The sequence below is a fragment of the Bactrocera dorsalis genome, chromosome 3, assembly GCF_023373825.1.
Source record: "Bactrocera dorsalis isolate Fly_Bdor chromosome 3, ASM2337382v1, whole genome shotgun sequence".
Classification (NCBI taxonomy): Eukaryota; Metazoa; Arthropoda; class Insecta; order Diptera; family Tephritidae; genus Bactrocera; species Bactrocera dorsalis.
Genome location: NC_064305.1, coordinates 48770511 through 48793674, shown reverse-complemented (window position 1 = coordinate 48793674; position 23164 = coordinate 48770511). Strand labels below are relative to the sequence as shown.

The 23164-nt window shown below is 37.7% G+C and overlaps 1 protein-coding gene across 2 annotated transcripts in view; it reads left to right on the top strand.

Annotated features, from left to right (window-relative positions):
* Positions 1 to 23164, top strand: part of LOC105228340 (lysosome membrane protein 2) — a 48759-nt gene that overhangs the window by 8056 nt on the left and 17539 nt on the right. For both annotated transcript variants that reach the window (XM_049451309.1, XM_049451308.1), the window contains exons 5-6: positions 7644 to 7913; positions 15138 to 15729. In XM_049451309.1, coding sequence (XP_049307266.1) covers positions 7644 to 7913; positions 15138 to 15729 — 862 coding nt within the window. The remainder of the gene's footprint in view (positions 1 to 7643; positions 7914 to 15137; positions 15730 to 23164) is intronic.

Below are 23164 nucleotides of genomic sequence, written 5' to 3'. Positions count from 1 at the left end.
AATACTTGTTCTACGTTTTATTATTAACTAGTATAACTAGTTCTAAAAGTTATAGTTTTTGGTGTTTAACTCTATATTTTTGAATGTCTTGACTTCGTTTACATTTGTTATTAATTGATGTAGTAAGTAAGTAGTAAAGTGATCCTGAGCAAAGGGGTTAGCTCGAACATATACATACATACGTGTTGAGAACATAAAATGAGTTTCTGCCAACATTACACAAATTTTAATTCTGTGCACATTGAATATCTTAACTGACAGTTTCGTATTTTTTATTGTAATACTGTAGTCAGTATTTGCTACGACTAAACGTGTAAAATGTTATAATTACGCTACAATATATTAACCGATATATTCGACAATAAAAGAGAAATGGGGACATGAAATTATTAAATTAGGTATATGTGGGTAGACCAAAGTCTATATCGCTCTCATTATTTTATGACGCTAAACCACATCAAGAATGTAAAATGAACATATCTATAAAATATTACACATATTGAAAAAACCCTAAAGATAAAAGTAATTTTGACAGAATATAACCCTGCAAATATAAGTATTAAAATATTTAGAATAAAATTGGCAACATAGTTTATTTGTCGATTTTCAAGTCAAGAAATGTTTCAAAGAAAATATTCAATACTGGTAAGGTAACGGGTGATTTTTTTGAGGTTAGGATTTTCATGCATTAGTATTTGACAGATCACGTGGGATTTCAGACATGGTGTCAAAGAGAAAGATGCTCAGTATGCTTTGACATTTCATCATGAATAGACTTACTAACGAGCAACGCTTGCAAATCATTGAATTTTATTACCAAAATCAGTGTTCGGTTCGAAATGTGTTTCGCGCGCGTGTTTTGTTCAGCGATGAGGCTCATTTCTGGTTGAATGGCTACGTAAATAAGCAAAATTGCCGCATTTGGGGTGAAGAGCAACCAGAAGCCGTTCAAGAACTGCCCATGCATCCCGAAAAATGCACTGTTTGGTGTGGTTTGTACGCTGGTGGAATCATTGGACCGTATTTTTTCAAAGATGCTGTTGGACGCAACGTTACGGTGAATGGCGATCGCTATCGTTCGATGCTAACAAACTTTTTGTTGCCAAAAATGGAAGAACTGAACTTGGTTGACATGTGGTTTCAACAAGATGGCGCTACATGCCACACAGCTCGCGATTCTATGGCCATTTTGAGGGAAAACTTCGGACAACAATTCATCTCAAGAAATGGACCCGTAAGTTGGCCACCAAGATCATGCGATTTAACGCCTTTAGACTATTTTTTGTGGGGCTACGTCAAGTCTAAAGTCTACAGAAATAAGCCAGCAACTATTCCAGCTTTGGAAGACAACATTTCCGAAGAAATTCGGGCTATTCCGGCCGAAATGCTCGAAAAAGTTGCCCAAAATTGGACTTTCCGAATGGACCACCTAAGACGCAGCCGCGGTCAACATTTAAATGAAATTATCTTCAAAAAGTAAATGTCATGAACCAATCTAACGTTTCAAATAAAGAACCGATGAGATTTTGCAAATTTTATGCGTTTTTTTTTTTTAAAAAAGTTATCAAGCTCTTAAAAAATCACCCTATAGTACTCCGCTTAAGAATCAATTCCTCTTAACTGCCTGTATCTTGCTGCATCTCACCTTTTGTTTTTTGAAATACATAGAAATTATTGTTTTAAGTAACCGGGATTGTATTTGATTTGGATTGTGATTATTTTGTAATTCTAAAATATTTTGACGCGGATCGCAAAAATCTGCATTGATTGATATGTATGCAAGCTCACACATAAACATACATATTTAGGCTGGTTTGGGGGCAAAGCTGTTACAGCGGCAAGGGAAGGGGTGGCAATCGGCGGTCGTTCGTTTATGTTTTTCGGCACAGCTCGGATTTTCCACCAACAACATAATGTTGGGAGGCTTCGTCGTCGAGTCAGACCTTCGACAAATTGGCTTTTAAGATGTTATCAAAACTTCTAATGCCCAAAGCAAATAAATACATATATAAATATAAAACTTTTCAAACCTACATTAATTAAATATTTAGGTAAAATAATATTTCTACAGATTTAATGGAATTCATCATTAAATAGGTCAAATTGCATATGCGAATATGTAAGCGTACATACATACATACATTTAAATTAGCACAATTTGTCTCATTTAGCAATGAAAATATTCAATTCTGCTATTTATGATCCCTTCTAAATGTTGGTGAAATCCGCTAATAATATTTTTATGGTGAAATCCTCTAATAGAAACGAGCCGAGAGGAACGTTTCGGCACACCATAAACCTGCTCTATTTATAATACACGTTTTCTGTGTTGCTGCAGAACGGTTATATAAGTACATCAAACACATGAACGGCCTCAAGCGTTAGGCAGCATCTGTCAAAAACAAAAATAACCGTTCTTATGGGCACCTTTATTTAGACAACATTGTAACTTTACGGCAGCAGCCTTACAGTTGTCGTTGTCCCTAAATTAAAACCATTTATATTTTATCCTAGTTGACCCCGCAGCCGTTGTCCTGCGTGAAATTATGTGTTTTGAAATGAAAATAAAGTTAAATTTACCATTTCATTTTTTTTTTCAATGTAACGTAGCTTGATAAACAACATTTTTTGGTTTCTGTTCCAGTGCGTAAATGTACAGAGAAGATGGTTTTCCAACTCGTGAGCACGCCATGTACATATACATATCTGGCCGTGTGAAAAACATAACATTTCCAAATTTATGCCACACACTATGCGATTATCCTTCTGTCCTGTTGATTGTCATCTCAAATGCAATTTTCACTGGAAACGGAATACGTTTGAACTTAAATGGCAAATCGTTAGAACTCAAAGGAATTCGTAGAATCAAGCATTTTGCCCCCTTGTATTCGATAGCTGCGTCACAATCAGTGGGGTTCCATTACAAAGTTTCGGCGAAAACGAAACATAATATCGACAGATCCAACTTTGACTTTGAATCTTCCATTTTAAGTCAACAACATCGGTATTTTTTGCAAACTTGCACGTGCACTCAAGGAATCGTAGTTATGATAATTTGGCCAATATTAGGATAAACTTTCGTTATGAATTCATCTTTCGTGAAAAGATAAACGGCAGATGAAATTGATATCAAACCTACGGAAGTATCAACAGGAATTGACCCATTTCCAATTCTTAGCGAATACGATGAAAAATGTCTTCGGCAATGTTATATTTGTATTATGTATCCAATAATTGACACGGATTTGAAGGGTGATATGGCGATATGACAATCGCGAAAAGTGTGCGAACTTCATTTGCATGCGATATAGCTATCACATCGTCCATCGTTTGATTCCAGAAATTATCATGTTCCAGGAATTGTAATTGCTGGCATGCTTCTCAAAAAGTTACACACACCGTTCCATTCACAGTACGCAATGACTCAAATGAAGTTGAACCGCGTACCTTAATCAATAGCAACCTAAATTAGAAACAATCGTCTTTTTCTGGTGGATTATGTATTCGTCCTAATGTATTGGTTGATAACACACCTGGATGTTCATCTACTGGTTGGCCCTGCTTTCCGTGTATAATATCAAGGTATTTCGGAATAGAGCAATATTCTCGCAAACGGATCACTGACGGAAGTTGAGCAAAAACTCGTAAATGTATTGTAAATGTATGTATGTATAAACGTATTTTGTTGCTGGCGGTGTTTCCACTGGCTGTACTGTATTCTCTGGGTTGAAATACACTCTTTGGCCATTCTCCAAGTAAACTGCGAGACGCACAACAGTCGGAAAACGTTCATGAATTGCAAAAGTAAATATCCTAGAAAGCGCTTTATTGCAGTTCAAGTATCGACCGTATCGTTCAAGACCAATAACCGCCATGTTGCTTCCTTTGGTGACGTACTTACAAACATATTTTTTCGATTTCACCAAACTGCAATACTTAACATTGATATATATTTTGAATATGAATTAGACAATAATGGTGAATATAGTACGATCCATGTGTTGTCATATTCGATATTCACTCTTCTAAATTGAATGCTAATGTTCAGCCATTGTCGTCTAGTGAGCTACGCCGAAAGAAAAGCACGTGGATAGTGTTTCGTGCATTTATTGCCAGACATACAAACCGAAGTGGGATCGTGGTGTCCGCAAGGTCCATCAACCATATTTGATTTCACCACTTCGTATAAAACTCTCTGCCTCAGAAATTTCCGCAGATATGAGTTCATCAATTTGATCTGGTGTAACAACATCCAAAGAAGAATGTGTACGTGTGGCAAACCTCTCTTTTGCCACTCAACAGAGTGCATCTAGCTTCTAACAGCACCACATATACGTTGCTTCAGGATAAAGTCCATTAAACATCGTAACTGTTGTTTGAAAAGTCGTGCTGTGACATCGTGAGATCGCTTGCTGATTGACCGCGATCCATAATTCCGCACGTATGTCATCGCACGCTGGGAGTACTTCTTGTCTTGCCTTCCCTTGGGCTGCCATACGTTGATGGCAAAAAGAACGCCAATCATTATTAAGCGACCTCTTCGTGGCTTCGTAACAAATTTCAATCTGCAATTGATCACTTTGTGTGAAACACACATAACGTTTTCACTGAATAATTTTCAGTATTTTTTTTTTTTAAATAGCCGGAATAAAGAAAGCAAATGGCAAATTTGAACGATTCAATTAATTGAAAAACAAAACAATAAAAATTGAAGAAAAAAAATTGTATGTTATAAGTTGGAATTGTCCAAATTTCCACCTTTTCCTCATGAAAATATAAGGTATTTTTATTTCTAAACCTTCCCCGATCCACAGCGAAAATTTCATCAAGATTGGTTTAGCCATTCTCTTAGCGTTGCTAACAGACATTCATTCGTTTATATGGGGAAAAGAAGAGGGCTGGTTTTAGGGGGTTTCCGGCAATTATTCGAACTTTTCTTGCCGTGAAAACCATCCTTGAACCTCAACGAACATTTAGAAAAAAGAATTGGCCAAATTGGTCCAGCAACACATTTTGCGATTCATTTTTATATATAAGATTATTGTCATCGGCAAAAGACAGGTAGCTTTAGTGTCGTAGGCAGCTTTAGTGTTGCTACAAATATTTGAAATGTAAATTTATTCAGAGCTCTAACAAATCTAACGCTATTTTACCACCGAAGCAAATAAATCAACCTATTTACTTGTTTTTTGCACACAAAATTTCTCGAACAAAATATTTAAATTTCATTCAAATGAAACGTTTCAGAATGGCACAACGAAGTTCTTTCTGTACATCACCTGTTTGATATGTCGCTGCCAATTAACATTGTTGATAGAAAGCAATTCTTTAGCTTTATTTAATGTCCAGTAACTACTGTCCGGCGATATCAAGCACGTATTCAGTGAAGAGGTGAGAACATATAGCTTCTTTAATAAGATTTCCCAGGAGGAAAATTATTATTTATTGATTTTGATTAATTAATGCAGAATAATTTATCTGAAAATATGTATAATTTCTTTTTGCGTAATTATGAGTTGTCAATGAAAACTACAACATGTATAATACAACTAGAGCTATACTAACATTCAATCTACTACATATTATTTAGCGCAATATTTTTTAATATAAAGTTTTTGAAAAACTTGAAATTCTTTGACTTTGTTCCTTGCAAAATGGCAAGAGTATAAAATGCTCGGTTACACCCGGACCTACTCATTCCCTTCTAATTTGGATTTATTTTTTATCCCAAGAAATCGACTTCATTTTTTGAAAATATATGTTTATTTAGTTGGTTTCTCTTATTTGCATTTTCTCGGCATTTCATATTATTTTTATATGTTGACAGTGTCATTTAGTTCACTGTGAAATGCTAATGTAGGATTTTAATATCGAAAGCTATTACCTTTAAAAAAATCGAATTTTTCATTCTTTAAGGATAATAAATTATGTGGCCATTTCTATCTTTTTATTATTCCTTTAGCAAAAAGTTCTTCCATTTTAATAATTATAGTCCAGATATCATATCCACATATTATAGAATATATAAGCTCGGGATAAAAAGATCTGTTGTTACTAAATTTGTTACTACCCCGAGGATGGGGCGATGGCTGATTGTTTTAATTATGTGTACATGTACGTATACAAGGTGCGTTCCAAAGTAAACAGGACTTTAAAGATTAATTTCAATTATGATTTCGGCTGATTTTTGATGAATTCACGCACAGTTGCGATGGAATTTCCGGTGATCACGGATTTTGATTGGCCCACATGTTGATCGTCATTTATGTCCTCACGACCACTTTGAAAACCACTCCTACACTCTGCTACGGGATGAGCAATCATCGCCATAAACTTGTTTCATCAATTGAAATGTTTCGGTAAAAGTTTTACGAATTTTAAAACAAAAATTAATGTTGGCTCTTTGTTCGAAGCTCATTTTCGCACCGATAACACAAACATACTGACACTTAAAACGCAATAACTTCACTTCCAATCAATGAAATGTCATGAAATTCTCGCTACACATCGATAAAGATAGCAGATTCTAACGCACTAGTCGACATATATAGTGCCAGGGGGCACTAGATTCAAAAAGTCCTGATTACTTTGGAAAACACCTTGTAATGTGATTGTTCTGAAAAACATATTGTGCAACTCTTAGTGTAGAGCATGAGGGAAGGTTGCCGATTCGGGAATGTTGAGAATAAAGGGTAAATCTCCGTTCTATCCTCTAATAAATGTGCTGAAAATTCTATCCCTTTATGAGTTATTCATTCTTCTGACAAACGCTGCCGAATATTTTGTCTCACCGTGAGTAAAAAAGGAAAGTATTTTGGGGTATTCTTAATCCCATCGTACGATTTGACAATTCTATCTACACTCTTTCTCAAAGAGCTATCTGTTCTGGTCATCTTGAGAACTCCCAAAGACATTTTACCATATCTGAAATTTTATCAATTTGTTGGTATTGTGCGCATTTGGCGTCACACTGTGACCGTGTGTTTACTAAACTCGTTAAAATTTAGCCTACTCATTTTCTCTAATACTTCTTTATATTAAGAAGTAATAATTAAAACAAAGTTAAAATATTATTACAAGTTTTGTTAAAATTAGCTGTCTTTATTAAATATTTATTTTAATTTTTCAAATTTCTATTTTTGTATATACATTATATACTCTTTATATTCTTTAGATATAATTTTTCTAAATTTTTCTTGTAATTGATTCTATACGTTTTTAGTTTCCTACTTAATTCAAAATTGAAGTAACATTTAGTAACACATTAAACATTTTTTATCTTTTAATTTCACAATTCTCTTTGTACAATTTCGTTATAATATCTTAATTTAAATAGAATTCACTTTTCCTCGTCATTTTTTTTCTGGAAGTGTTTTACAAACAATTAAAAGAAAAATGCATTGATACTAATATCAGATATACAAAATTGTATTAGTTGGAAAATATTTGAAGTAAATAATTTGATGAATCACTGATGCACTTCGTTGTAATTAAAGATAAACTTAATTGCTAAGCAGGGAACATTAAAATACAGTAAAATATAGAATGAGAAATTTGTATTATATGTATTTATAAACTTTTACACTGGTATTAATATGTGCACCTTGTTATTATATTTTTTATTTCTTATTTGTGATATCTAGGATCATAGAACTTACCAGTTTCTACCCGAAAAATCTAGCTGTGAAGAACGCGAAATATTTGTGCTTCCTAACGTGCCTTTAATAAGCGCTTCTACTAAAATTGAAAAAATTAACATTTTCAAGAAAATTATGGCCATAAATTTAATTAATGCATATGACGAAGGTGCATTTAAGACTCTTACGGCTCATGAATTTTTGTGGGGATACCGTGATCGAATTGTATCATTGGATATTGGAACGGGGTCAACTCACTTCGGCTTATTAATGAATGTAAGTACATCTAACTACAATAATTTCAATATTTATGCAGCATATAAATTCTGAGCACTTACATATATGTATATATGTAGTCTGTCGAGTAAACTCATACTGACTTTATCAATATTAAAATAAAGTACTTTAAACACATTATTTTGTAAATCCACTATCCCTCGGATAGTTTCTTTTTAAAAAAGTCGCGACTATGTTTTCTGTAATAGCGCACTGAGGTTTCTTAAAATTAGAATTGTCTTTATCTTCCTTCTAAAAAAATAATCGACGAACATGTTAATTGTAGTATAATATATAATTGCATGACTTGTTTAATTTTTTGACTGAAAACCAAGAAAAATCATACAAAATTTACTATAAATCTTAGACCCTAGTGAAGTAACCCAACGCAACAACAACTTTTCCCATACAAATTAGTCATCTGATACGTCTCCTAAAAAACACTTGCCACGGAGTATGTAACACCCAGAAGGTTAAGTCGGAGAACATAGGTAGGTAGGTAGTGTGGCTGTCTAACGATACCTTTCGCAGGCTCACTAAGAGATTAAAATCTCCTTACTCCATTGCCTCTACTCTGAGCCACCCCGTGCTTTTGCAGAGTTCATCCGTACGAAAAGTTTCATTGGTGTAACCTCTGAAACGTCGTTAAGAAACCTTCGACCAACAGATGGAATTTTACCTATACAAATCGATTCAAATAGAAGATGTTTTATATTTTTCTCTATATCTACCTCTTGAAAATTTGTACAATAGCCATTATACGGTGTTCCTAGTCTGTTGGAATATCTGATATTTAGACAGTGGAATCCATTGCAGATTTATCGTTCAATAGGACAGATGTTTATTCCCACTTTTTTCTGGAAGGGAAAATCCGTGGTATTAGGTAGAAGCGGTATCATGGAACGTCTCTTGTTACTTTCGACTAATAAAGATAATTCTCTCTGACCTGCGCTGTCAGTTGTTTATGGAACAAGTCTATTGGCAATGACTATTAGTATCTGATATGCATATTTCCGTTAATGGCAACCTTAACAATGTATCGTAGTCATAATCGACCTTACAACTCCTGTACGAAGCCAATGAGTCACCTGAAGCTTTAATCCCCATTTGAGCTCCTCCATCCTTCTACAGGTGTTAAGTTATTTAGCTGCTTTTCTTAAACTGCCGTCTAAATTTGGCTTCCATGACATCTTCTTTGTCCCAAATAGCCTTATCTCCCGTTGTTAGGTTGATACCATTTAATAATGACGACATAATTTCCAGAGTTTGCTAGCATTTAAGTTTAGTCCGCACCATATGTGTCATTTAATATCGTTTGCATAATGATAGCTAGGGTATTCGTAAATTTACTCTTACCTAAACCGACGCATCATCAGCGTAAGGCACAACATGAACCCTCATACTTTTCTAGATCTAACAACATTATATTCATTGTTCAGATCCAGAGAAGTCTAGATAACACGCCTCCATGAAGTGTTCGTCGTTACAAACAACTCATAAAAAACTGAATGGCATTCGCCGACAGTCAAGAAATGGCGGCTGGCGTCTATTCGCCTTCGTATCGATGTACTCCACTGCTCTTCCGAAAATTACTTCTAAAAAATAGTCATCCGTCTAGACAAATAGGCGTCAAACTCAAAGTGTGTGAAGATACGCGTTTCTTTAAGAATCCACATTCTCTGAATCTAATAGCCACCTTCGCGGCCATACACCTTCCGGCGTCCACGGGTATTATGTTTAAAATTGTGTTAAGGGCATTGGGTGGAGTGGACCACGAGGCCCCACCTCTTGCCAATGGCTCCTCTACAGCAATATAGGGCAATCGATGCATTTTTGCTCTCTCTTCGATATTCGGCTTCCATGAAAGTTTCCTATCCAGGATGAGCCCTAGATATTTCACTGTATCCGCCGGTTGCAAGCGAATACCTCCCATTTGCGGCAGTGGTGCCACCGGAATTTTATATCTTATACCATTTCGGTTTTATTTGGGTTCATGGCGAGACTACTTCCGACCTCCCATTTTGTTACAACGCTGAGATACCCAGCGTCAGCTCGTACACGGTGCTATGGAACTTTCCTTTAAGTGCTACATCGGCTGCATAGGCAATCACGCGATGACTGTTCACATTTCGCCACGCACGCGCGTTGCCCCATTCCGTTTCGATAACTCTGTCGCACAGAAGACTGAGAATGAGGTATTTGAGGTTTGATTCAAATCCAAGATCGTCAAGAGCAGTAACGACTGCCTCCGGCAACACGTTGTTGAAAGCTCCCTCGATATCGAGGAAGGCCCCAACAGCGAAAGCCTTAGATAAATAGTCTGTCGGAATGCGCCTCCTTATGTACCAGCCCATCAGTCTCTCCACAGTTTTATGCAAGAAGGAGGCGGTAACATGGGAGCCCTTGCTAGCCTTCGGCATAAACGTAACTCTGACTCGTCTCCAGTCCTACGGAATATAACCTAGTATTATGCGGTTCGCATAGATAGGTGCCAACCAGCTGAATGACACCTTAAAGGCCTGCTGCAGCTGCGCTGGTATGATGCCGTCCGATCAGAAGGTCAGCAAATGTCGTGCAGTCCTCCCCACAGAGGACGGACGTGTTGCTCATTAAGGAGCATCTAAAGTGTTTTTTCATTGCTCAGGGCCCCTTCCCAGACTAGATGACCCGTGACAGCACTCCACTTCTTCGCAGAAACTCTTCCACGTGGTCCTCTTAGCGTTTCTTAACTCGGACTTCTATATTGCAAGTGCTGTTTTATACAACGCCCAATTGTCAGTTAACCCACTCCTAGGGGTCCTGTTAAAAATACGGCTGCAGGACGCTCTTATATGCGATAAGTCCATAGTCCACCAGAGAGGTTTCCCTCTGCCCTTCGGTGTTTTCATTGGACAGAAGCTTTCCAGTGCAGTATTGCATGACGAGCTGAAGACTTCGATCCACACGTACACCACCACAACGGTTGTGGACAACGCGTCCACCTGTGGTATCCTTCGCTGTCTGTATTCCTAGGATTTCTGAACGATTTTCTAGGAGGATCTTCTCCAACTAGACTAAAGTCGATATACTTGTGATCAGAAAAGAATCATCGAGGACCCTCTAGTTTGAGATCAGCGGGGCAATCCTGTGTGAGGCTGGGGTGAGTTCAAGAAACTCCTACCTACCTACAGTCAAAAAAGTAGGAGAGTGTCCCCTATTACAGATGCAAAGATTTTCGCTAACAATAAAATCAAAAAGCGACTCACCTCTATTATTCGTATCCGAGCTACTCCAGATTGGGTATCGCGAGTTGGCGTCGGAACCGATGACGACGCCGGTACCATTCCGAGATTCTTCAGTCAAGGTCTTTCTCAACAGTAAGGGAGGTCATCGTCGTATGGCATGTCCGCGGAAATTAAACAGACTTCTCCGGAGGCGCACTCTAATTTTGCTGTCACTACGTCAGCGTTGCTGAAATTTGGTAAAAGAAATACCGTTAATTCATTTCTGATCAACATACAGGCTCTGTTTCTACCTGCATCCTTGGTCACCAGTAGCTTATGCCTCTTCGTCCTCAAACCAGAGATTACTAGTCAGCCACAGTTCCTGGATAGAGACGACATCGGCTCCGCCTTGTTCCAGACGAAGCAGTAAATTAGCGGTGACCGCTCTTACGTGTTGGAGATTAATCTGGAGGTATTTCTTCCCTCAGACTCTCCTCCAGAAGCGCTAGTTCAGCGCCCATATCGTGCTCGACCCGCACCTCCACATAAAATTGTTCGAGGCTGAAGACGAAGTCGCCGATTGACGAACCGCCCCCAGAACTCGCTACTTCCGAGAGATTCGGGTCGTTATCCATGGTCGTTTGACCATCACCAACTCTGTGTGATTTGTCCACCGCAACTGCAACTTGGGTTTCAGAAAATTTCTAATAAGCTATTTATCCCGCCACTGATATTAATATTCATGAGGGGATTGAAAAAGTACACCCTGATATTTATATATGTAAACATAAATGAAGAGGATGGCGAGAAGAGGTGAAATTTATTGAAGATTGAGATATCTTGACGAAACTTGGAATGCGGGCTTCTTCGTACAAAAAAATATTACAAGTTCGTAGATAAGCGTAATCGGACCACTATCACGCCCACAAAACATCATTAGCCGAAAACCTATTAAGTGTCATAATGAAGGACTAAATTAAGATATAAAACTATAATTTCGCACAGGGAGTCGAAGTAGCAAGGGGCATCTGTGGGTAATAAAGTTTGAAAAAGACGACGATTGTGCTCTTATTAATTGCCCGCCTGAAAAACAACAAAGCGGCAGGGGCCGATGGATTGCCGGCCGAGCTATTCAAACACGGCGGCGAAGAGCTGATAAGGTGCATGCATCAGCTTCTTTGCAAAATATGGTTGGATGAAAGCATGCCCAACGATTGGAATTTAAGTGTGCTATGCCCAATCCATAAAAAAGGAGACCCACAATCTGCTCCAACTACCGTGGGATCAGCCTTCTCAACATCGCATATAAGGTTCTGTCGAGCGAATTGTGTGAAATATTAAAGACCACCGTCAACAAACTGATTGGACCTTATCAGTGTGGCTTTAGACCTGGTAAATCAACAACCGACCAGATATTCACCATGCGCCAAATCTTGGAAAAGACCCGTGAAAGGAGAATCGACACACACCACCTATTCGTCGATTTCAAAGCTGCTTTCGACAGCACGAAAAGGAGCTGCCTTTATGCCGCGATGTCTGAATTTGGTATCCCCGCAAAACTAATACGGCTGTGTAAACTGACGTTGAGCAGCACCAAAAGCTCCGTCAGGATCGGGAAGGACCTCTCCGAGCCGTTCGATAAATTAAGATACAAAACTATAATTTCGCACAGGGAGTCGCAGTAGCAAGGGGCATCTGTGGGTAATAAAGTTTGAAAAAGACGACGATTGTGCTCTTATTAATTGCCCGCCTGAAAAACAACAAAGCGGCAGGGGCCGATGGATTGCCGGCCGAGCTATTCAAACACGGCGGCGAAGAGCTGATAAGGTGCATGCATCAGCTTCTTTGCAAAATATGGTTGGATGAGGGCATGCCCAACGATTGGAATTTAAGTGTGCTATGCCCAATCCATAAAAAAGGAGACCCACAATCTGCGCCAACTACCGTGGGATCAGCCTCCTCAACATCGCATATAAGGTTCTGTCGAGCGAATTGTGTGAAAGATTAAAGACCACCGTCAACAAACTGATTGGACCTTATCAGTGTGGCTTTAGACCTGGTAAATCAACAACCGACCAGATATTCACCATGCGCCAAATCTTGGAAAAGACCCGTGAAAGGAGAATCGACACACACCACCTATTCGTCGATTTCAAAGCTGCTTTCGACAGCACGAAAAGGTGCTGGCGTATGCCGATGATATTGGTTTCATCAGCCTCAATACCCACGCCGTTAGTTCTGCTTTCTCCGGACTGGAAAAGGAAGCAAACAAATGGGTCTGACAGTCAGCGAGGCAAGAAAAAATATCTCCTGTCATCAAACAAACAGTCGTCGTACTCGCGACTTGGCTCTCACGTCACTGTTGATAGTCATAACTTTGAAGTCGTAGATAATTTCGTTTATCTTGGAACCAATGTAAACACCACCACAATGTCAGCCTGGAAATCCAACGCAGAATAACCCTCGCCAACTGGTGCTACTTCGGACTGAGTAGGCAACTGAGAAGTAAAGTCCTCTCTCTACCAACAAAAACCAAACTCTATAAGTCACTCCTTATTCCCGTCCTGCTATATGGTCCAGAGGCTTCGACGATGAGAACAACTGATGAGTCGACGTTGCGAGTTTTCGAGAGAAAAGTTCTGCGAAAGAGTTATGGTCCTTTGCGCGTTGGCCGCGGCGAATATCGCATTCGATGGAACGATGAGCTGTAGTACGACGACATTGACATAGTTCAGCGAATTAAAAGACAGCGGCTACGCTGGCTAGGTCATGTTGTCGGGATGGATGAAAACACTCCAGCTCTGAAAGTATTCGACGCAGTACCCGCCGCGGGAAGCAGAGGAAGAGGAAGACCTCCACTCCGTTGGAAGGACCAAGTGGAGAAGGACCTGGCTTCGCTTGGAATATCCAATTGGCGCCACGTAGCGAAGAGAAGACACGACTGGCGCGCTGTTGTTCATTCAGCTATAATCGCGTTAGCGGTGTCTACGCCAGTAAAGAAGAAGAAGTGACAAAAATACCTTCTTTGCCCACCCTGGCGTTAAAGTCGCCAAACACGGTTTTGATATTGTGGCGGGTGCAGCTCTCATTGGTGCGCTCCCACCGCTCATCTATAGTCACATCGTCCTTTTCTTTCGTCGGGGCGTGGGCGCAAATCAGCGATATGTTGAAGAACTTCGCTTTGATGCGGATTGTGACTAGGCGTTCATCCACCAGCGTGAATGAGAATACTCTGTGACGGAGTCTCTCTCCCACAACGAATCCCACACCAAATTTGCGCTCCTTTATATGGCCACTGTAATAAATGCCACAAGGACCTACTCGCCTCATTCCTTGTTCCGTTCATCGCATTTCTTGGACGGCGATGATGTTAGCCTTCACTCTAACGAGGACATTAACCAGTTGGTCAGCGGCACCTTCCCAATTAAGGAACCGGGCAGTCCAGGTGCATGCCCTCAAATCGTAATCCTTAATTCATCTGCCATGGTCGTCATCAAAACGGGGTCTCCCATCCGAGGCTTTTTGTTATTTTTGATTTGAGGCGTTTTTTTAAGTGGCGGGTCCCAAACCCAACGCACAATCCTACGAAAGCGACGTTTCGCCTTCTCACTTTAGCTCGCCTTCAAACTAATATTCTTAGGATACCCAAAGGATATTTGGTCAAAACGGGAAGTCGTGCGCTACTTGAGACATATATAAAAGAGTCGTTTCAGGGCACTCCCAAGTGAATGGAGATCAGAGAACTTTCATCACTTGCGTGAGCTTCTACACATGACTCTACCCTCCAAATTGCTGTATTGCTGCAAATATTATGTAGCTCGAATGCATCCTCAATCTATGTAGTTAGTTGACTCTACTTTGTTTTGTATTTATTTATTTGTTTGATAAAATTAATTCACTTTTACAACCTTCTTAAGATAATTTTTATTTAACCTATCAAACGAAATTATACTCAAATATATCAAAATTATTTAATTAAAATTTGTTTTAATTTTTATTTTCTCATACAAAAATTTTTCAGCGAAATGGAACTAGTGTGGACTCTCTGCAAATAAATACAGGCGAAGACGATATTCGAAAATTTAGTATAATAACACAGTTCAATGGTCAACCTCTTCTAGACTTCTGGGCAGATCAGAAATGCAATCGTGTTGATGGTTCAGATGCATCAATGTTTCCGCCTCATATTTTAAATACTAGAGAAGACTTGCAAGTTTTTTTGCAAGTACTTTGCAGAAAAATTCCTCTTTCTTTTGAAAAAGAAGTTACAATCCTTAATAATATTGACGCTTTTCGTTACCGAACGCCATTGAACGTTTTCTCTAGCCCAGAAAATAATCCAGAAAATGAATGCTACTGTCACAACACTCAAGTGTGCTTGCCCAGTGGAGTCATAAATGCCACTAAATGCTATAACGGAGCTCCTATATTTCCGTCCTTTCCACATTTTTTCTCCGGAGATCCAAAAATTTACAAAGATTTTGATGGAATCAAGCCTTCGAGGGAATTACATCAAACTTATGCTGATATCCACCCAAGATTTGCATTTCCTATAAGTGGTGCTTCGCGAATACAAATCAATATTGCGGTCCATAAAGGTTCAATTTTGAAAAGTAAGTACATTTAAAATAAAATATCGAAAATAGTCTACACAACTCTAATTTTTGATATTAACACTTTAAAAAGGAATATGACAGATTAAAATTATACATTTGTATTTTGCCAAAATCAAGGGAGGCAAGAAAGGGTGTTTAGGGGAACTATTACAATAAGAAAATCTCATTCTTACGAGTATCATTATACTCTTTCAACCAATTGGTACAGAGTATTATAGTTTTGTTCACCTGAAGTTTTTACGTATCGCCTAAAACTAAACGGGATAGATATAAGATTATAAATACATATGTATGTATGTATATAAATGATAAGGGTGACGAAAGAAGTTGAAATCCGGTTGACTGTCTGTCTGTCCGTCCGTGCAAGCTGTAAAAATTGAGATGTCTTGATAAAACTTGGTATGCGGGTTTCTTAGGATAAAAAAAGTTCCAGTTCGTAGATGGGCGTAATCGGACCACTGCCACGAGCACAAATCGCCATTTACCGAAAACATATGTATAAAGTACTATAACTAAGCACTAAATTAAGATATAAAACTGTTTGGCACAGGGGATCGCAGTAGCAAGGGGCACCTGTGGATAAAAAATTTTAAAAAAGTGGCCGTGGCTCCGCCCCCTAATATGTTTAATGTGCATATCTCCTAAACCACTAAAGCTATAACAACCAAATTCTTCCGGCACGAACATTACAAGACAACCGATGGTGTGAAAATGGATGGAATCGAATGAAAATCCATATAACGATAATGTTCAAAACTACTAAAAGCGCGATGATAACTAAATGCCCCAAAAACGAAAAAATTCGCCGCCGGTATGGTATGATAAGTCTTTATAGGAACCGTAGTAAAAATTGGACGATGGACGTGGCACCCCAGACTGTTTGGTGAAATCCCATATCTCGGGACCCGACTGACCGATTTCGATAAAATTTGGAACGTGACATTCTTTTCCACTTGATTCTTTTACTTTCCGGTACAGAAATTAAGAAGCAATAATACACCGGAATTAAACTTTGCACGAATAATGCCTTTAGTGTATGCCACCTTATGAGCAAAAAGTGTTCAAATCCAACAAAAACTGTTCAAGCCCGAATATTTGGATCCCAGTACCTATAGTTGACTTTTGTTCGAAAATATCGGTCAATGTGTGAGATTTGCAATAGAAATTCAGATAGATAGTCCTCATATGATTCCGATCCTCTGGTTAAAGTTTAACATCGTAAGATATTTCCCTGGCTTTGATTCCAACAAGTTTCAAGAGTATCAAATGTTCGGGTGCACCCGAACTTAGCCTTTTCTTACTTGTTTTGATATATATATGTACATATAATATGTACAGTTTCAGGTCAAATTCTTAGTAGTGCTAGGCATTCTCTTAATATGTGTGATTATACTTTTTTATTACATCTTTTTTTGGGATTCACTTTAAAATCCCTTAGCTTCAGATGTCGACATGAAAACATATAAGGACTTGTTTCGCTTAGCTTGTTGCTTTTGTTTTGGCGGGAGTTTTTATTTGCAAAACGTTTTTGGTATGTCAAAATCTTACTAGTACGAGAAGGAAGTGTTTGAAAAATTTAAATTATTTGAAAATTTTTGTGAAAATTCAAAGATAACGGTGAGATACATTTATTTAATTGAGATTTTTTGTTATAATGTTAAAATTTTACTTTTCTGCATTTAGCAATGTCGAAAAATAAGAATTGTACGCCTAAGAAGGGTGCCCTGATAAAAAATTGATTTCCGAGGGCAAAACTTTTGTCGAAGTCCAAAATATTATTAGTTGCTCACCCACAATGACACGTAACGCTATTAGCATTTATGTTGGTATTTGACAAAATGGTGGATCATCTTATAATCAGTCGAATCGAAGGCAAAGAGTCAGTAGCCCGATGTAAGCCGACAACAACCACGCACATATGACAGGCAGTAAAGAACGCATGGAAGTCTATTTCTATCAAAAGAAACCAAAAACTTGTTGACTTAATGTATCGACTCTGTGCTGCAATATTAAAAAATAAAGGTTACGCAACTAAATACTAATTTCATAAAAATACAATATCCAATTTGCAAAAAAAAAATATTTTTTTACTTTTTGTCGAAGTTTCGGGTTTAATTTGTTACACTACTAAGTTTTTGACCGGCGAAATTCCTCATAAATTTTGTTGATGTACATATTGTATTTATAATTCATTGAAATAAGTGAAACAATGAGGTTTTTTGTGAATTATGTTCTTACTCTTAAGGTCTTTATGTTTTAAAATAATTTTTATGTCTAAAGCAGATTTCGCATACTTAAAAAAAAAAACATATTTCAAATAACTATGCAACTTGCGTCTAATATTGGTAAAATCGCGAAAATTGTTCCTCCCATAACTTATATAAGGATTCGAATATCGGCTTGATTATGTATCATTTATATGTATATTGGTCAATCTTTCTATTACTCGTATTGAAAGTCAAACAGCTTCGATTTTAGGTAATGCCAAGTAACACCAAAACTGAATAAAATCTGGTCAATACATTCCCTGGCCCCCATATACCTTAAATAGGAGTTTAAAATTTCCGGCTGTCTTTATACCGTATATATGGGTCAATATGTAATATACCTTAGCAAAATTAGGTGAACCTATTATAATTGAGGTTAAAATTGCTAAAATACCGAAAGCAACCACCGAAATGAAAAACTGAGTAGTGGAAATTCTCTGAGTATTTGTTATCAAATTGTGAGAGATATTAATACAAAAATTAGTTGATCTGTAAAGCCTATTACATGAAATTTACAATTACTACTGTCTAAAGCCTCACATATCTGATAATGAGATTTTAAACTGAGAATATCATCGGCTGAACAGAATCGGAATAGGTGTTCTACTTGCCGTATTGATATGTCCTCATTCCCTATGCAGACCTCTTTCAATTTGAATGTATTAGACTCGATATTTTATCTTTTTTAAAAAAATTTGATTACTTAACGACTATTCTAATAATTCTATATTGCGACAACAGTATTCGGACCTAACAAAAGAAGATAAATTTGTTTAAAAAAAATATTGTACGCAATCCAAATTAATTTTATGGTTTAGTATACGTGAAATGACTATACTAATTCTCTTTATTTCTCCATAATTCTTGTCCTTTGCCTGGATTTGGTGAAGGGAAATGTCTCTAACAAATTTTGTTGAGTTTGTGAAATATGTATTGGGTTTTAGGAAAAAGCTCTCTTCTCTGATCGAGTACTCGAATACTAGGTAAGTTTACACAAAATTTCGGAAGAAAAAAATTGTTTGTACAAGGTAAAAAAAAAACTTATAAATTGGGATATGCGAATTTTTCACATGCATTTTGGGGTTATGTGAAAAACGTCTTAATAAGTACAAACGTTATAGACCTTTTCATTGCTTACATCATCGTCACATAACTTTTTTCTATAGTTTTGCTAGAAATTAGAATAAACCATTCTTTACCCTTAAATATTTAGCTACGACTTTTCCTTTTCAACACCTCACATCGCCAGTAAATTATTTTGCCTTAAAAGTTTTGTTAATATTATATATCTTTCGTTTCTGATGAGTTTCATCCTATTATGAATTTCTTTGTTTTTCAACATTTTGAAAGGTTTCTGCACTATATCAACCTAATTTACTCGAGACAAATATCGGCATCTCCTCCGATACTGTGAAAATTGGTGAGATCAGATGATAATACTATCCATACTCTCTATAATGGTAACTAGTAATAACCCCCGATAATCCGGAGACTACGTTATTTAAAATGAAAAAAGTAAACAATTTTTTTTTTTATAAAAACTCAATTTATTCAAGTACTTCATGGAAAACTACATTCGTAGTGGTTTTATTTTGGTCGTAAGTCTTAACTTTGATATCTTGAGAAGATCGTACTCGACTCAATGCGACATTCAGCTGGCCATGCGTAAAACAATCCTCATTGAGGAAAACACCAACTCTTGCTAGAGTCTGCCCTTGAAATTTGTTTATTGTTATTGCGAATGCTACAATTATTGGAAATTGGCGACGCTTTAAAATAAAAGGAAGTGTTGATTCGCTGGGCTGTAAATTTATACGGGGCAATAAAATTTGTTTCCCTTGTGATTCACCGGTTAAAATTTCGACCTCCAAACAATTACAATGTAGTGCTTTTACTATCAAGCGAGTCCCATTGACCAACCCTTAATATGTATTAAGATTGCGGATTAACATCACAACTGTTCCAACCTTAAGCCTTAACTCATGAGGCGCTGCTCCACTGAAATTAAGGGAGTTTAGAAATTCTGTAGGGAATCTGACATGCTCTTGAGGATCTTCAGAAACGACAGTATCCACGCTATAATATACCCTTTCTTCACCGGGCAGCATATTTACTATTTCGCTATTTATTATCGTACAGTGATCATTTTTTGGACACAAAATTGCCCGATCCTTCAAATGGTTTTGACTAATAACACCAGACTGAGGCTGAAATACCCAATACACCAAATTTTCATTTAGCAAAATTATCTCTTCTGGTATATTGATTTTCGACCCAGGAGAGAGCTCTCGACCTTCTCCAACACGCAAAAGAAAACTGTTATATAAGGATTCTTTAGAACGCATATTCGTTGAGAGTTTGAGACACCAAAAAAATTTCCAAAGTGAGCACCGTTTCAAACAATTACCAACTATAGCGGCGAGTGAGCTATTGGACACCACAGGAAGAACTTGCCTGAAATCACCACCTAACAAAATAACCTTTCCACCAAAAGGTACTTCATTTTGGTGAATATCATGTAATAATCGATCTAAGCATAGTAATGCAGTCCCAGGAACCATGCTAGCTTCGTCCCATATTATTGCTGTGGAACATTTGATTGCTTTTCCGAGGGTGCTATCTGGCTTAATTAGAGAAACAGAAGATTCAGTCGAAGGTATTGGAAATTTGAATATATTATGTGCCGTTCTTCCGCCAGGAAGCGAAATAGAGGCAATCCCTGTCCAAGCCACGGATATCACCTTCTGTCTGAGGCTACGAATATGGTGAATAATACTCTTATAAAAAAAAGTTTTGCCAGAGCCGCCAGGACCATCAACAAAGAATGCCTTTACGACACCGTTGCTATTGGAAATTGCATGGGTTATTTGGTCGAATATAATCTTTTGCTCATGATTAAGCTGTTCCTTTAGTGTTTGCGCGTATAATACTTCATCATCTATATTATAATTCTCAATTCCTGTGTCTTCAGTGGTAAGATCATCTGCAGGTAACCCGAAGTCTTTTAAAGATGTGTTATGTGATTGGAAAATGTGACTAATATTTCTCAATGTTAAAAGCTCGCTGGTGTTTTCTGAATTATTTCTTAAAAAATCTTCACAAAGATGCAATTTAAATTTTCTCCATAGCTCTATTGGTGAGGTTGGTTCTCCAAATATGCAAATCATTGCAAACATACGTCTCAGTTGCACAGGCATTTTAAAGACAGATGCTTCTTTAAGTGCAGCGGTCCACTCTGTGTCATCCGCTAGCAACTTTCTCTTTACTGCTGATTCCCAAAAAGAAGAGAGATGTTCCCTGTTCACGGTTAATATATCTGAATACAACCTGGGTCCTTTTAACGAAGTAAGCAATAAACGTAAACCAAAAAGTTCCCGATTTTTTGGATCGACAGTATACATTCTACCAATTGCATTACTCGGACGTTTTCTTCTTTGCCATGAGCGCGACACATTTTGCCAAGTATAGTACTCAGGAATTTGACAATACAACAAAGTATTCGCAAATGGATCATCGCATTCAATTTAAAATATGCGGTTAAAGTGGTATCGCAGCATCGTGCAAGGGTATCAGAAATCGCAGCATTATCATCACGAAAATAAATATTTTGTGAGTCTGGAAGGTGAACGGCTAGAGCTTTCACCATGTGCGACTTTTCTTGCATTGAAAATTCCAAAAGCCTCCAACAGGCTTCAGGGGCGCTAACATATCGAACGTCTATAAATGTAGATATTTCATCATGATTATCCACGCGATCAATTGGGTGTTCAATAATTTGAACTGTTGCGCAATCTAATCCTTTGTAAATATATTTGTGGAGGTATTTAACGCTTTTTATCGATGAACATATTTCGACATTAATATGAACACTGTATTTTTTGGACAGATATTTGTTGTATGGGACTATCCATCGGTTGTCGAATTCAATTAAATTTTTATTGGCACGAACAACTATTTTATTTCCATCATTGCGGCGGCGATATTGAGGATAGCCGTTAACGTTTGAAAGCGTATTAGCATGAAAAGTTTTCGGATAAGTATTCCACATGGGCCATGAATCATACATTTTGAGACTATTTCATACAACTCAGGCTCTGCCTCCTTATTAGGAATCTCAGCGCAAACAACCAGGTCAATTTCAGAAGGCTCGCGAATAACATCTTCTTCGTGAAGCACTACTAAGATGTGGGCATGTGGTAGACCCCGTTTTTGAAACTCAATGACATTTAGGTAGTATTTCACCTTTCCAAACACATTCCTCTGGGAAATATCTTTCATAAGCTCATTGAGCTTCTGCTTAAAAACCCGGGCTATCAGTTCTGGACGCATTTCCGTTCCCTGGTATTTCTCAATACTCTGAATGACTTCTGGCCATTTTGGGTTGCATGTAAAAGTTATGAAAAGCGACGGTTTTCCATATTTTCTAACCATAGTCATAGCATCCTGGTAATGCATGTTCATATTTCGAGGGGAGGCAACAAAACTTGAAGGAAGTACAACTATACGACCAGGACGAACACTTTCCATATTTGCACCACGCCTTAAGTAGTCATGCAAACCAGCATATGTTTCAACACGTAGCTCTTTCTGACGAGTTCGCAGAAATGCCAGACGTGCTCCTTCAATTCTGACGTATTGGTCAACTAAATACTGTTGCCAAAGTTTACCTGACGCATAAAGCAAGCTGAAACCTTCTCTTATCGCCATACGGTAAGCAACAAACTGCAGTTGGGTTAATTTAAATCTACATTCCGATCGATGACCCTGTTCATGCAGAAGAGTTTCATCATATCCTGACTCGCCATAAGGACACAAAAGCGGATATACTAATGGATCACACAACCTATGTAGCGTTGAGACAAATAATAAAGTCTGCATATCAGATTTCCGTGAAAATATTCGCAAATTTCAATTTCCAGGTGGTTCACCATCCTCTGTTGTGAAAACGGCCGCAATTTCTGAGCAGTTTGGCAAATTATAACGTCGATCAGCGCTGTTAAAAAGTAGCATGCTAATTCGGCGAGTATTGCGATTTTCTTCTCTGGCCCTATGTTCCTCTTCGCGTTCAACCTGCGCCATATGCTTATGCTCATTTTCCAAGGGGTTAATATTTGAAAGCATTTCGTGGATTTCTCTCAGCAAATACCTATCGCAGTTTGAATTAT